At 34.5% G+C, this 16230-nt stretch overlaps 1 protein-coding gene across 2 annotated transcripts in view; it reads left to right on the top strand.

The window, feature by feature from the left end:
- The window catches only part of ABCA3 (ATP binding cassette subfamily A member 3), a 114807-nt gene that overhangs the window by 57564 nt on the left and 41013 nt on the right, over positions 1-16230 (top strand). For both annotated transcript variants that reach the window (XM_051969532.1, XM_051969533.1), the window contains exons 10-12: positions 11452-11633; positions 12078-12221; positions 14090-14219. In XM_051969532.1, coding sequence (XP_051825492.1) covers positions 11452-11633; positions 12078-12221; positions 14090-14219 — 456 coding nt within the window. The remainder of the gene's footprint in view (positions 1-11451; positions 11634-12077; positions 12222-14089; positions 14220-16230) is intronic.

The raw sequence follows: 16230 nt of genomic DNA, 5'->3' as shown, positions 1-16230 counted from the left end.
GCAAAAAGTGGGCACAATAGAAAGAACTCTAGAGTCATAGGTTCTAGGTTCACATCTTGCCTCTGAAGTAAAATATACTATGGACAAAGTAATATTAATATTGTGGGATGATCAGGTATGAATGACTTTACTATTCTCAGTGAACCAAGACTACTCTGAAGGACTTATGATTAAAATGCTATCCATACCCATAGAAAGAGAATTGATTGTGTCTCAATACAGACTGAAGCATACTTTTCTTTTTATTATTTTTTTCTTGAGAATTATTTTGGGGGGAAAGGGACCTGTATGTGCCAAAATGTTTGTGGCAGCCCTGTTTGTAGAGGCTAGAAACTGGAAATTAAATGGATGCCCATCAATTGGAGAATAGCTGGGTAAATTGTGGTATATGAATGTTATGGAATATTATTGTTCTGTAAGAAATGACCAGCAGGATGAATACAGAGAGGACTGGAGAGACTTACATGAACTGATGCTAAGTGAAATGAGCAGAACCAGGAGATCATTATACACTTCGACAACAATATTGTATGAGGATGTATTCTGATGGAAGTGGATTTCTTTGACAAAGAGATCTAACTCAGTTTCAATTGATAAATGATGGACAGAAGCAGCTACACCCAAAGAAAGAACACTGGGAAACGAATGTAAACTATTTGCATTTTTGTTTTTCTTCCCGGGTTATTTTTACCTTCTGAATCCAATTCTCCCTGTGCAACAAGAGAACTGTTCGGTTCTGCAAACATATGTTGTATCTAGGATATGCTGCAACATATCTAATATATATAGGACTGCTTGCCATCTAGGGGAGAGGGTGGAGGGAGGGAGGGGAAAAATCGGAACAGAAGCAAATGCAAGGGATAATGTTTAAAAAAAATTACCCTGGCATGGATATAAAGTTATTATAAAATAAAATAAAATATTTTTTTTAAAAAGAGAGAATTATTTTGGGGAAGGGTAGAGATCTGTGTTTTCTTTTACAACATGACTTTTTATGTAAATGTTTTGCACAACTTCACATGGGCCTTCTCAGTGTGGGGGGAGGATGGAGAGGAAGGGAGCTTAAAGTTTCAAAACAAATGTAAAAAATGGTTTTATATGTAACTGAGGAAAATAAAAATATTAACAGCTTTTTATTTTTCCAAATACATACAAAGGTAGTTTTAAACATTCACCTGTGCAAAATCTTGTATTCCAATTTTTTCTCCCTTCTTCTCCCTCTCCCCTATACTCTAGACAGCAAGTAATCCAATGTAAGTTAAACATGTGCAATTCTTCTAAACATATTTCCATATTCTTCATGTTGCCCAAGAAAAATTAGATCAAAAGAGTAAAAAAAAAAAAAAAACACAAGCAAATAGTAACAACAAAAGGTAAAAATACTATGCAGTCTCCATAGTTCTCTCCCTGAATGTGGATGGCTCTTTCCATGACAAATGTATTGAAATTGTCTTGAATCACCTTGTTTTTGAAAAAAGCTAAGTCCATCACAGTTGATCACCACATAATCTTGTTACTGTGTAAAAGGTTCTCTTAGTTCTGCTCTTTTCACCTAGCATCAGTTCATGTAAGTCTCTCCAGGCTTCTCTGAAATCATCCTGCTGATTGTTTCTTTTTTTATTTTTTTTATTATTATAGCTTTTTATTTACAAGACATATGCATGGGTAATTTTCAGCATTGATCCTTGCAAAACCTCTGTTCCAACTTTTCCCCTCCTTTCCCCCACCCCCTCCTCTAGATGGCTGGTAGTCCAATACATGGTAAACATGTTAAACTATATGTTAACTACAATATATGTATACATATTTATACAGTTTTCTTGCTGCACAAGAAAAATCGGATTTAGAAATAAGGTGAAAATAACCTGAGAAGAAATATGTAATGTAAGCAGACAATTCCAGAAGGAGTGCAAATGCTATGTTGTGGTCTACACTCATTTCCCAGTGTTCTTTCGCTGGATGTAGCTGGTTCTCTTCATCACTGAACAAATGGAACTGGTTTGAATCATCTCATTGTTGAAAGAGAGCCACATCCATCAGAATTGATCATTATACAGTATTGTTGTTCAAGTGTATAATGATTTCCTGGTTCTGCTCATTTCATTTAGCATCAGTTCATTTAAGTCTCTCCAGGTCTCACTTTTTTTTCATTTTAAATAAGTGTAGATTGTTTTCTGGCTCTGTTTTTGACAAATTGCACCATTTATAAAACTTTACAAATTTCTTTGCATTATTTATGTTACTTATAACATTGTAGAATTACTTTATTCAGTCATTTATGAGCTATTATTTTTAAGTTCTATCTAATATTCTGCAATGGAAAGCAGTGGTACTGAGTATGTAAATATAGAGAAGAGGGTTAGATATAGACCAACTATCTTTTCAGAGGAAGTAGCATTTGATTTGAGCTTAAAAGAATAATTTAGTAATACATCAGGCAACAAGTGCCATTACAATAACTGAAACTAACGAATAAATGCATGGAAGTAGGGGGAAAAAACAGAACCTATTGGGAGCAGAGGAAATGGGGAGGAGGAAGATAACACTCTAGTTTCTTTGTATTGTGCAGTAGTTTTGAAAGCTGTCAAGGGTAGTTGAACTTTTCTTGGTAGAAATTAGAGAACTTTTGAAAGTTTCTGGTTGGGCAATGAGAAATGTGACTGTGCATAAGGAAGATTATTCAAATAACAGTATAAAGTATATATTAGAGCAAGGCAAGCAGATAACTATCTAGGTAGATAGTAAAAGTACAATACAAAGGCATCACATGGGACCTGTCTGACAGCTACCCCAGGTTCAAGACCCATTGGAGGCCAGCATCCACCAAAGTCACAGCCTATAATTGTCTAATGATATGTTTCTTTTTTTTCCAATAGTATTTTATTTTTCAAAATATATATAAAGATAGTTTTCAATATTCATTTTTATAAGACTTTGTGTTGTAAATTTTTCTCCCTTACCTCTCTTCATCCCAAGACAACAAGGTTCTATATATACAATCCTTTTAAACATATTTTCAATTTTGTGATGTTGTGCAAGAAAAATCAGACCAAAAAGGGGAAAAAACTACAAGAAAGAATACAAACAAAAAAGTAAAAATATCATGCTTCAAATTACATTCAGCCTCTGCAGTTCTGTCTTTGGATACAATTAGCATTTTCTATCCCAAGTGATTGGAATTGCCTTGAATCACCACATTGTTGAGAAGAGCCAAGTTCATCATCTCATAATCTTGTTATTGTGTACAGTGTTTTCCTTGACTCTGCTCACTTCACTCAGCTTTAGTTCATGTAGGTCTTTCCAGACTTTTCTGAAATCAGTTTACTTATCATTTCTTATAGAACAATAATATTCCATTATCATCATATACCATAACTTAGCCATTCCCCAGCTGATGGGCATCCACTCAATTTTCAATTCCTTGATGCTACAAAAAGAGCTGCTATAAGCATTTTTGCATCTATAGGTCTTTTTCCCTTTTTTATTATTTCATTGGGATATAGACCCAGAGACTCTGTTGGATCAAAGGGCATGCATAGTTTCTATGTCCTTTGAGAATAATTCCAATTTCTCTCCAGAATGAATGGATTATTTCACAAATCCACCCGTAATGCATTAGTGTTTCAGTTTTCCCATATTCCCTGCAACTTTTATCATTATCTTTTCCTGTCATTTTAGTCAATCTGTGAAGTCTGAGATGATACCTCAGTTATTTTAATTTGCATTTTTCTAATTAATAGTGATTAAGAGCATTTTTTCATATGACTAGAAATGACTTTAATTTCTTCATCTAAAATTGTCTATTCATATTCTTCAACCATTTATCAGTTGAGGAATGACTTGTATTGTTATAAATTTGAGTCAGTTCTCTCTATATTTGAGAAATGAGGCCTTTATCAGAAACACTGGCTATAAAAAATTTTTCCCAGATTTCTGCTTCCCTTCAGGTCTTGGCTGTACTGGCTTTGTTTGTACAAAAACTGTTTAATTTCATGTTATTAAAATTATCCATTTTGTATTTCATAGTGTTTTCTAGTTCTTCTTTGGCCATAAATTCCTCCCTTCTCCACAGAACCAACAAGTAGACTATTTCTTCTAATTTGCTTGGCATAGGGGAACATTTCTTAATCTAGCAAACTAGTTAATTCAAAGTAAAATACCTTTAAATAAGCATATGACAAAAGAAATTATATGAGTGACTGGTAAACTTGTAAGGAGGGGGATAGCCTGGACAATTTATATTTCTAAAGCAGCCACTTTTCTGGAACACTTCTGCCTCCAATACTGTGGCTTACTTCCTTTAAAAATCCCTTGGAAATTGTCGTGGGTGATGTCATTGGGCTGAAAACTGGTAGCTCTGTTGAATGCTCTCTGTGGCCATCTTCTGGCCTTTACATGTTGTGTGTCATCTTTTCCATAAAGGGCTTTGTCAGATCTTTTAAACCATCAGAGTTCCAAGTAGTATTTTTCTTTTATGATTTCAGGTCCCTTCTAGAGCCACCCATCCAACCTACTAGTAAAATGCTTAAGTAAAAAATTTTAACTTGAGTTATAGTCAAAAAAGTATTTTTAACCCATATAAATATCCTTGGAGAAATCTATAAGCATTTCATAAAAAGTGAAAAGGATTAAGGTAGAACTTCGGTAAAAAATTTTCATTTAACTTCTTTTATTCTTGAGATAATATGCAAATCACCCTTGGGAGCAAGACCAGACTAAAACTAGAGTAGAAAATTGCCCACCACCTTCATTCCCATGCCAAGCAACCAAATCACTATGCTGTTATTTTGGCTTGATGGCAATGGAAATGGGAAAACAGATGTGAGAGAAGCTGCAGAAGTAGAATTGGCAGTGCTTAGTAACTATATGGTTATGAAAAGTGAAGAAAATGGAAGAGTTAAAGATTTTGGACTTGGTGGAGAAAATTCTACCATATTAAAAAATAATGACATCAGAGGAGGAGAAGCAAGTTTAAAGAGCAAAATGATAAACTCATTTTGGGATATGTCATATTTGAAATTCTAGTTGTGACAAAAATAACCTGACTTATAGCTACTATTACCAATCAGAGTAATCAATGAAATAGAGATGTAGGGGAAGCAGTTTATTACACTCAGAGTGTAGACATCACTATATACAAAAATCAGTAAGCCCTGAGCAACAGGTTTAGCCTATGTTATATGGTTACATAGTAGGATGGGTACAGTGGAATTTCAAAGAGAAAATGAAGAGAGATGATGATTTGCAAACCAAAGAACAGAAGGGGCAAAGGCAAAGAAGGGGAAGATCTATATCAGATTAAACAAGATAAATACCAGAGCTATAACTAATTATCTCAAGCTGGAATTTTGCACATAGATCAGGAACTAACCATATAATACCAGGCAATAGCTTGATTTTACAAACAGGCCTGTTACAAAACAGACTTTTAAATAAATATCAGTAATAAAGTTGAGCAAGAAATTTTCTTATCACACAGTGGACATTTAGGTAGAGACATCCTGTATAAGTATTTGAATTTGTGAAGCCAAAGTTCACAAGAAATTAGGGCTAGAAAACAGATTTGAAAGTTATTTTCATAGAGATCATAGCCATGGAAGTTAATTCATTTGTCAAGAAAGAAATTGTAGGAGGAGGGGAGAAAGAGAGCCTAAGATGAGCTTTGGGGAACAAGCACACAGACAAGATGCCAGCAAAGAAGACTTGAAAAGGATCATTCATTCAGTTAGTATTTATTAAGCATCTTCTCTGTGCCAGTCTTGGACGAGGAAAGCCTTCTTGCAGACAATGGGACTTAAGCTGAGACTTGAAGGAAGTTAGGAGGCAGGAGAGAACATCAGTCATGGCGTGCATCCAGTGAAAACAACTGAAATTGGGTGTCTGGTGTTTCTGGATTGCAGAGTAAGTGGAGGAAGAGTACCGTGCAAGGACTGGAAAGATAGAAAGGGGCCAAGTTATGAAGGGCTTTAAAGCCAAACAGAATGTTTCATCCTGGAGGCATTAGGAAACCATGCGATCTGGGGAGAAAGTGGTGTTAGATTAAAGCATAGCCATATATGCATTTCAGAAACTCAAATGAATGCAAAATGGATGCAAAAGACAAAAAAAAAAAAAAAAACTTGAAGCTCTGAGACTAACCAGCAGGCCATTATAGTAATCCAGGTATGAAGTAATGAGGTCTTGTACTAGGGTGGTTGCAGTGTCAGAGTAAAGGGGATATACGTGAAACGTGGTACAAAGATATAATTTACAAGACTTGACAAATGATTGGATAGGATGTGGGGGAGTGGGGATGAGAAAGAATCAGGAATAGAGGGTGATACTTGAGTTGACAGTCTGGATGACTAGAATAATGGTGTTACTCTTAATAATGACAGAGGACTTAAGAGGGACCAACCAGTTTGGAGGGAAAGATGATCAATGAAGTTTTAGATTAGGAAAAAGAAGCCAAAAAAGGTGCTTTCTTTGAAGTCAAGGGAAGTAGTATCCAATAAGAATTGGTCAACAGTATTTAGGTTAATCTGCAGAAAATTCAAGCAGAATTCAAGCAAAGAAGTTATTGGATTTAATAACTAGAAAATACTCTTTTAGAGGGCATCTAGGTGGTGCAGTGGATAGAGCACCAGCCCTGAAGTCAGGAGGACCTGAGTTCAAATAAGGTCTCAGACATTTAACACTTCCTAGCTGTGTGACCCGGGGCAAGTCATTTAACCCCAAATGCCTCAGGGAAAAAAAGAAAGAAAGAAAGAAATGGAGGGAAACCTGAATATGTTTATAGGCATACAGAAAGTATATATAGTAACTTGAGAAGGATAGTCTAAAGACAACAAAATGGCCATATAAAAATGAGAAGTGGATGAAAAGAAGAAAAAAGTTAATCTAGCCCAACCCAAGAAACAGTATCTTAAAGAACTCTTACCAATTCCATTTAATTTCCAAGCCTAACTGTAAGTTAGAAGAGGAGACTGATGAACAACAAAATTAAGCTTTGGGAAGAGGAAATGCATTAATATAGCTGTGTTCACTTGCCACACAAACTATTCAGGAAACAATCTTCCTTAAAGTGAGACCAACTTAAACTTGGTTTAAACATTTTTCATAATAGTTTGACTTTTTTTTCCCATTGCTTAAAAAGAAACCCACACTGGCAGATTTTTAGTTATAAAAAGAGTGGGAGTTTAGCAATCCTTAGTTTTGTGTTAATCCTTCACTTCCATAAATAACTTGGCCAACTGTCTTGCCTAGTTAAGTGAAACCAAATCATTAAAGGTTTTCATGACAAGGATGTGATTTAATATAAATTTTGTCTCTTTTCCAGCACTTTAAATAGTATTATGCATAGGTTAGGTACTTAATAAATGTTTGCTGAATCCAATTGAAAAAGATATAACAAAAAAATTTATCTTCTGCTGGAGTCAATGAAATACTTTTTGAAATATAGTTTTTACCCTGGAATTAAGAAACAATTTGTGTTGATAGCACTTAGTGCTTTCTTTATTGACCTGAACCAGATAGAAAGAGGCTGATCTTCTTTTGATCAACAGACTTAGTAAGCATTTACTCTGTGCCAGGCACTATATTAAATAATTAGCAAAATAGGTTTACTCTGAAGTTTGAGCATTAGCTTGCCTTGACTCAGAGATAAGTCTAATTGTATTTGAATAAAGGGATGGCAATATGATATTCAGTTTTTAGGGCAATTATATTAAATGTATATAAAAGAGCCAATAACAATAATAATAATAAATCTCTTAAAGCCTAGGCATGTTTTGTATCCAGATTCTCTCCCAAAAGGATTAATAAAGTCCCCTCAAGGAAGACATTAATTGCACAAAGTGTAGATATCAGGTATACAATAGTCACTCAATTACTCTATCATAGAGAAAATGCCCAAAGCACAAAAGATTCACAGGCACATACCAACAGAGAATCAAAACATAAATTATAATCCATTGCTTCTACCACATTCTCTCAAAAGGCAAAGATAAAACTTATGAACAGACTTTACCTTCATTCTGTTTTTTAAAATAACTTTTTATTGATAGAACCCATACCAGGGTAATTTTTTACAGCATTATCCCTTGCACTCACTTCTGTTCTGATTTTTCCCCTCCCTCCCTCCACCCCCTCCCCAGATGGCAAGCAGTCCTTTACATGTTGAATAGGTTACAGTATATCCTAGATACAATATATGTGTGCAGAACCGAACAGTTCTCTTGTTGCACAGGGAGAATTGGATTCAGAAGGTAGAAATAACCTGGGAAGAAAAACAAAAATGCAAGCAGTTTATATTCATTTCCCAGTGTTCTTTCTTTGGGTGTAGCTGCTTCTGTCCATCCTTGATCAATTGAAACTGAATTAGCTCTCTTTATCGAAGAGATCCACTTCCATCAGAATACATCCTCAAACAGTATCGTTGTTGAGATATATAATGATCTCCTGGTTCTGCTCATTTCACTTAGCATCAGTTCATGTAAGTCTCACCAGTCCTCTCTGTATTCATCCTGCTGGTCATTCCTTACAGAACAATAATATTCCATAACATTCATATACCACAATTTACTCAACCATTCTTCAATTGATGGGCATCCTTTCATTTTCCAGCTTCTAGCCACTACAAACAGGGCTGCCACAAACATTTTGGCACATACAGGTCCCTTTCCCTTCTTTAGTATCTCTTTGGGGTATAAGCCCAGTAGAAACACTGCTGGATCAAAGGGTATGCACAGTTTGATAACTTTTTGAGCATAGTTCCAAATTGCTCTCCAGAATGGCTGGATGTGTTCACAATTCCACCAACAATGTATCAGTGTCCCTGTTTTCCCACATCCCCTCCAACATTCCACGTTATCTTTCCCTGTCACTCTAGCCAATCTGACATTTACCTTCATTCTTAATCAGTCCACATAGCAATTCCAGAACTGAACTTCAGACAAACCAGGAAGTCATTTGGTCTTTAACCTTTGAATTGCGAAGATCTCTTTCCAGTGGTGTTTCTCTCATCTGAAATGTTCTACTCCTGATTAACTTTGTCTTAAATAAATATATGTACTATGTATATTAGGACAGTGTACATTTGGACAATTTGTCACCTGGAATCAAAGATTAAAGGATCTTTTGTTGATGAATTATATACGTTGAGGACTACAGTTGAACAGTTCCTAATTGTAGTTTCCAAAAGTTATCCTTGTGGATATTGTCCACTGTAGATCAGAGGAACAAAGGACTCTTTGGTGATGCTTTCTCTTCCTTTTTCATCTTTTTTTCTGGAATCAATAACAGGGTAATTTTTTTTTGCTCACTTCACATTATGATTCTTTGCTGTTAGAAATAATGCATAGCATATTTTATGACACTTGGGAGATTCATGCATGTACCCATGATTTCAAGTGTCAATTTTATGTAATTAATAGCATGCAGTTTGAAATATGGTGTCTATTGCATACCCTTTGAGAACCATTGCAGCATTTGGTTGCTCATAGTTATATATTGGACACTCGTGTCCCTGCCTCTCAGTTTCATAGACCATTGTATTTATAATGATACAATGACACTAAAATTCATGTCATTTTCATGCAAATCAATTGTAAATAAGAATTAATCTAGTTTTTTTCAAATTTTGTCCTGACTTTTTTTAAAAAAGCACAATTGTAGTCCTCTAAGTATTCATTCACCATAGATAGCTGAGCACTTTATATCCAAAGATTGATTCTAATATACCATAAAAATTTCTATTGGGTTCATTATTAAGAATGCCCAAATAAATATTATTGTTCTGTAAGAAATGACCAGCAGGATGAATACAGAGAGGACTGGCGAGACTTACATGAACTGATGCTAAGTGAAATGAGCAGAACCAGGAGATCATTATACACTTCGACAACGATATTGTATGAGGACATATTTTGATGGAAGTGGATTTCTTTGACAAAGAGACCTGAGTTTCAATTGATAAATGACGGACAAAAGCAGCTACACCCAAAGAAAGAACACTGGGAAACGAATGTGAACTATCTGCATTTTTGTTTTTCTTCCCGGGTTATTTATACCTTCTGAATCCAATTCTCCCTATGCAACAAGAGAACTGTTCGGTTCTGCAAACATATATTGTATCTAGGATATACTGCAACATATCCAACATATAAAGGACTGCTTGCCATCTAGGGGAGGGGGTGGAGGGAGGGAGGGAAAAAAAATCGGAACAGAAACGAGTGTCAATATAAAGTAATTATTAAATAAAAATTTAAAAAATTAAAAAATAAAAAAAAAGAATGCCCAGATAGCAATTTCATAATGTAATGAAGTAGAGTAAATGTAGACAGGGAAAGTAGAAAAGAGCTCCTGAAGAATTCACTGAAATACTTTTTGACCAAGCATTGATCTTTAATACCATATCCAAAAAGAGACCACATATACACACATACTATAAAATGAATATAAAGATAATATTGTCAATTAATGAGCTTAGGTTGGATCCTGATAATTCCAAAGCAAACTCATATTAAAGACTAAAGTAACTTTAGTGGTAGAATATAAATCCAAGTTATCAGTAGCCATGTGAAAAAATTCTCTAAATCACTATAATTAGAGAAATTTAAATTAAAAGAACTCTTGAGGTACCACCTCACATCCCTCAGATTGGCAAAAAAAAAAAAAAAATAGGTTAATATTGCTGGAAGAGCTGTTGAAAAAAAAAAGTCACATTAATGCATACACTATTGGTGGGTCTGTAAACTTGAGCTAGTCATTCTGAGCAAAGAAAAAGAATATCTTCACAAAAAAATTTATGGCCGTTCTTTTCATGATGGCAAAGAATTACAAACTGAGGGACTACTCATCAGTTGGAGAATAGCTAAACAAGTTATAATATATAAATGTGACAAAATATTTCTGTGCTATAAGAAATGATGCAGGAGATGGTTTCAGAAAAACCTGAGAGGACTTACATGAACAATGCAGAGTTGAGTAAACAGAACTAGACCAATTTGTACAAAAACAATGATATTACAACTACATTTAACTCTAAAAGTCAAGAACTCTTATCAATCACAATTCCAGAGGACTCGTGATGAAAGGTGCTATTTTTTGACATGGCTAAATTGGGCATTTGTTTTGGTTGGCTTTTCATAATTATAAACTAGGGTTTGGGTTTTTTTGTTTTTTGTTCTTTTTGCTTTTTTAATGGGTGGGGTAGGGGAAATAAATGAGGGAGAATTCAAGATTGGCAATACAATACTATAAAATAAAATTGAATTGAAAATAGAAACTAAAACAAGAAAAAAATTACTGCATGCTTCACGAAGTAAATGATTCATAGTAACATGGTAGATAATAGGCTTACATATTTTTTCAGTCTTATGACTACTTTTTTGACATCAAGAAGCTTCAGGACAACTCTGATCCAGTTGTATTCTATCTGTAATTATAATCGTCTTCCCTTTTGTGCTTCAGGAATGGGAATTCAATGGAAATACCTCATGAAATCCGTTAATGTTGATGATAACTTCACTTTTGGACATGTGCTGATAATGCTGCTGTTTGATTCTGCCTTCTATGGTTTGGTGACCTGGTATGTGGAAGCTGTCTTTCCAGGAGAATATGGTATGCCCCAGCCCTGGTATTTTTTCCTGATGGTGAGTTCTGATGTTACTATTTGACCTTTTGAAGATAGAAACTACTCCTAACCAACTTATTTCTTCCACTGCTTACTTAGGCCACAATCATGACCATAGAAGAATTGGAAATAGCTATCTCTTTCCCTTCTGCTTTATTATTTACTAAGGGACAGTCTAGAGAAAGAAATCTGGCTACCATAGAATTTAATAGAAATTCTCCTTATTTGATGATTTTGGCATTGACTTTATTCTAGAGTTGCTTTATATTGTTCCCTGTTGCTTGATCAATAATAACACTGTCGAGTAAAGTTTGATTTTCTTAAATAGATTGCCAAATTCAAGATTATTTTGCTTCAAAGTTCATATTGTTACATTGATTGAATTTTTTCTGATCTCAATAAAATTTGACATCATTGTCACTAATTGACCATCTTGAAGATCTAGGTTTGATTTCTTCCTTAGCCTTCCTATTGGTGTGGGAATCAAAGATCAATGATGGGAAAAGAGGAGGAAGAGGATGATCCTGAAAAAGTTCTAAAAACTGAGTACATTGAGGCAGAACCTGAAGATTTAGTAGCTGGAATAAAGATCAAGCATCTGTCCAAGGTACTCTGTAATTGTTAAGACCAAAATTTTTTATCAGTATATAGTTGAAGGAGTTTGTCTTCCAAGAAATCATTATTTCTTCACCCAATTACCAACACATTTCTTTCAGTTTTCCAGAAATGTAATAAGTTTTATGGAGACTGTAATGATGAATTATGTAGAATTTTGTCTTTGAGAAGTAAAATTGAACTTGAGACTCTGTCCTGGGAGTAGCTATGTCAGTTTCTATGCGAGGATTGATTTCTGTCTTTTCAAAAGCTTTCATTTCTTTGTCCCATTTGATGCTAAAACCTACAAGTACAATGGATTGGTGAGAATTGTGCACTTGAATATTTGACCTTAATTCCCTCTGGGAAAGGTTGCAGCATGGTTCTAGAGATTCATAGCCTTGAAAGAGAGGAATATTTGTCAAACAGAATTAGCACTGGTTCTGTTTTATCTGTCAGAGTCCTTTGATTCTTCATCCTCATTTTTTCTCCTTCCTTACAAACATGGGCTTTGCATTCGAAGAACTAGGGCATATAATTTCTTGTATATAAAACACTTCCAAATTAGTTTCCTATGAAACTTTCATACTTTTTTATATTAGGAAGTAAAAATATCTGTCTTTTTCAACCTTCTCTTCTGGTTTGTTATTACTAGTCATTCAACATTAAAAGGGATCCTACAGGTTATCTAGCTCAACTTGGAGTATGAATATCTTCTATAATATCTCAAAAAAGTGTAATCCAACCTTCTCTTTAGCCCATTAGTGAAAGATATCTCTCTCTTGAGGCAACATAGTCCATTTCTAGACAATTCTAAAATAGTAAAGTTTTTCTTCTTATCAAGCTAAAAACTCTGCTTCTCAATAACTTCCACTTAATGGATTGAGTTCCATTTTATTGGATCATGCACAATAAATCTAATCCTTTGTCCACATGGAAGCCCTTCAAATATTTGAACACCATAATCAAATCACTTCCTAAGTTTTCTCTTCTCTAAATTAAACATTGAAAGTTCTTCAACCAGTCCTTTTGAAGTATAGTTTTGAATCCTTTTAATGTCTTGGCCACTTCTGGAAATACTCCAATTTTTCACTGATCTTCCTAAAATATGGCAGTCAAAACTGGACTCAGTACTCTAGCTGTTGTTTGTCCAGAAAAGAATAGAGTTGGACTGTCATTTCTGTCATTTTGAATAACAGACTTCAGTTAATGCATTCAGTGATGCACATTAGACTTTTGCTTAGGATAGAAGGAGACTGCCACTTAAAGAAATACCTTTGAAGAGATCAAAGACTTTTAACTCTAGATTAGCCTGGGGTTTTGGTTTGCTTTTAGATAAATGACTCAACTTTTGTCCCTCTCCTCACTGCTCCTGAGAAGAAATTATTAGTGGTATAGCAATTTGCACCTGTCCTGTACATGTGCAGTTGATTTTTTTTATCCTGTGTAGGTCTCTTTGTCCCTTTTAAGTTTCATCATGGTCCAATCTATCAAGTTATCTTTAGATCTTAGCTTTATTATCTGATATAATTTCCCTCCAAGCTTTTATGTCAGCTTCAGATTCTCATAAGTATTCCATCTCTATCTTCATCAAAGGCATAGATAAAAATGTTGAACAGATTAGGGTAATGGAAACAAACATGTCACACTCCCCTAGACACTTATCTAGTTTAACATCTCTTCTTACTCTCTGAGGTTGGTTATTGGACCAGAATTTTATTACAGTTCAGAGATTAATTTTTAAATGAGATAGATACTAACAAAGGAGAAAAAAGTATTGAATTTACAACTAGTAGCTATTGGTTAATGTTTAACTTACTATAAACCCCTTCACAAGTCCTTGAGTTTTATGTAAATTTACTTTCTTTACCTTTTCCACAGATGTTTATGGTGAGGAATAAGAGAAAAGAAGCAATAAGAGACCTGACTCTGAATATGTACGAGGGGCAGATCACTGTTCTCCTAGGACATAATGGAGCAGGGAAGACCACTACCTTGTCCATCCTCACAGGTCAGGATCAGCCCAGCTGAGGGGCAAGGGGGATAATTCTGGACAACCCTTCATGTTTCTTGAATCTAAAGATGTTTGTTAGCACCAGGCCTTTCCTTTCCTGCCTAGATTGAGTTGTTTCTTTTTCAGTATTTTTCATTGTTATTCATTTAACAAACATTTATTAAACACATAACTATATGCAGAACACCAAGGTTAGACACTGGAAGAGATACCAAATTTAAGTGAGAAAAGATCCCTATTCTCATGAAGCTTATTATAAAATAAGGAGATAAGGTACAAAAATAAGTACAAATTTATATATATATATATATATTATTATTATATGTAAATATTTATAGAGTCAGACCATTACTGATTTGAAAGTCATCAAAATCAGTTCAAATTCAACATCAGATTTGAAAGTTAAAGATGAGAGACACTTGAACAGTTACAAGAGTTTCAACTTCAGCTGTATAAGTAGAAAGACAAAGATTAAAGACTTTGATGATCAACATTTCCTAGAAAAGTTGAGCCCTAAGGAAGAGACCAAAAGAGCCTAGAAATCACTTCACGCAACAAATATTTGATCTCCTTACAAAATGGAGATGGTAGCCAAGGGCATTATCAATTTTGAATGCAAATGTATAAAACACTATAAAGGATGGTAGATTATAAGCAATATCATCTTATAAAATAGCAGAAAAAAATAGAAGCAAAAACAAGTCTAAAGAAAATCTGGCATGAAACCAAAATGAACTACATATTTCTAAGTTTGTTCACAGATGAAAATGTCAAGAAAACAAATATATTTTAATGTAGCAAATTTTTGATGTTTCTGTAATTATCTATCATTATCATAAGTAACAGAGAAACTATCAAAATTGGAAGCGTAACATTTAAAATGCACTTAGGAAGATAGTGTCAGAAAAAGCAACAGTATCAGGCCAGTTATACAACAAGGAAATCTATGTCGATAGCAACACAATCTTTGCAGCATTGAGAGATTGATTCACAAGATATCTCAGGCAGGAGAATAAAACAAAATAATTTAAAAATCAGTGCTTTCAAAAAATCAAGAAAATCATCTCTAACTCTGACCCATATGCCTACTCTCTCATCTTTAAAAAATTTTATGGAAATGATTTATATGTGGATCAAAGGAATATTTGATAAAAAAAAAAAAAATGAGAAGCAACAAGCAGGTTTTACTGGATGTTTCTCCCTAGTAGATCATATCTTGTTGGTCACAAAATTGACAATGGGATGATGAAATCCAGACTCTGTTTTGTTGATAGCAAGCTAACATTTGATACAATAGGTAAAAAAAAAAAAAATTACTGTTTTAAAAACTTTGTTCCAAAACGGAAGCTCTTGAGCACATGTTAAAATCATACAAGATTCTACAACAAATGCCACCACAGTTATAACTCTTCACAAGTTTCTGTTTATCAATGTTAGGTGAGGCAGTGCACCAGACAATGCACACTTACCCAGGTATCTGCCACTATCAGAAAAGGATGTCTTGGGGCAGCTAGGTGGTGTGGTGGATACAGTGCCAGCCCTGAAGTCAGGATGACCTGAGTTCAACTCTGGTCTTAGACACTTAATACATCCTAGTTGTGTGACCCTGGGCAAGTCACTTAACCCCAATTGCCTCAGGAAAAAAAAATTAAATTTAAAAAGGCTGTCTTGTGCAAGGTCTACAGTGAATGAGGGATTACCTGTTAATGATGACAGCCTATAATTGCTCCAGTTTGTAGATGATGTTGTACTATTTATATCCAATCCCATGATATTACAAGCCTCCACATTGAGTTCCATGATTTTTAAGCATGGTCAGTCTAACAAATTGTTCAAAAAAAAAAAAAACCCACTAAATTCATGGGAAAAAAATCTACCATTCAGACTATAATGTGCACCTTTATAGTTGGTTTATTGAGATGGTCTATTTATTTGGGATGTACATTGCAGATGGACAATGAATTGGACCTTGAATTGAATGGGAGATGGATTACATTTAGAAAACTTT

Source organism: Antechinus flavipes, chromosome 1, assembly GCF_016432865.1.
Source record: "Antechinus flavipes isolate AdamAnt ecotype Samford, QLD, Australia chromosome 1, AdamAnt_v2, whole genome shotgun sequence".
Lineage (NCBI taxonomy): Eukaryota > Metazoa > Chordata > Mammalia > Dasyuromorphia > Dasyuridae > Antechinus > Antechinus flavipes.
The sequence above is the reverse complement of the archived record's forward strand: the minus strand, read 5'-3'. Positions and strand labels throughout refer to the sequence as shown.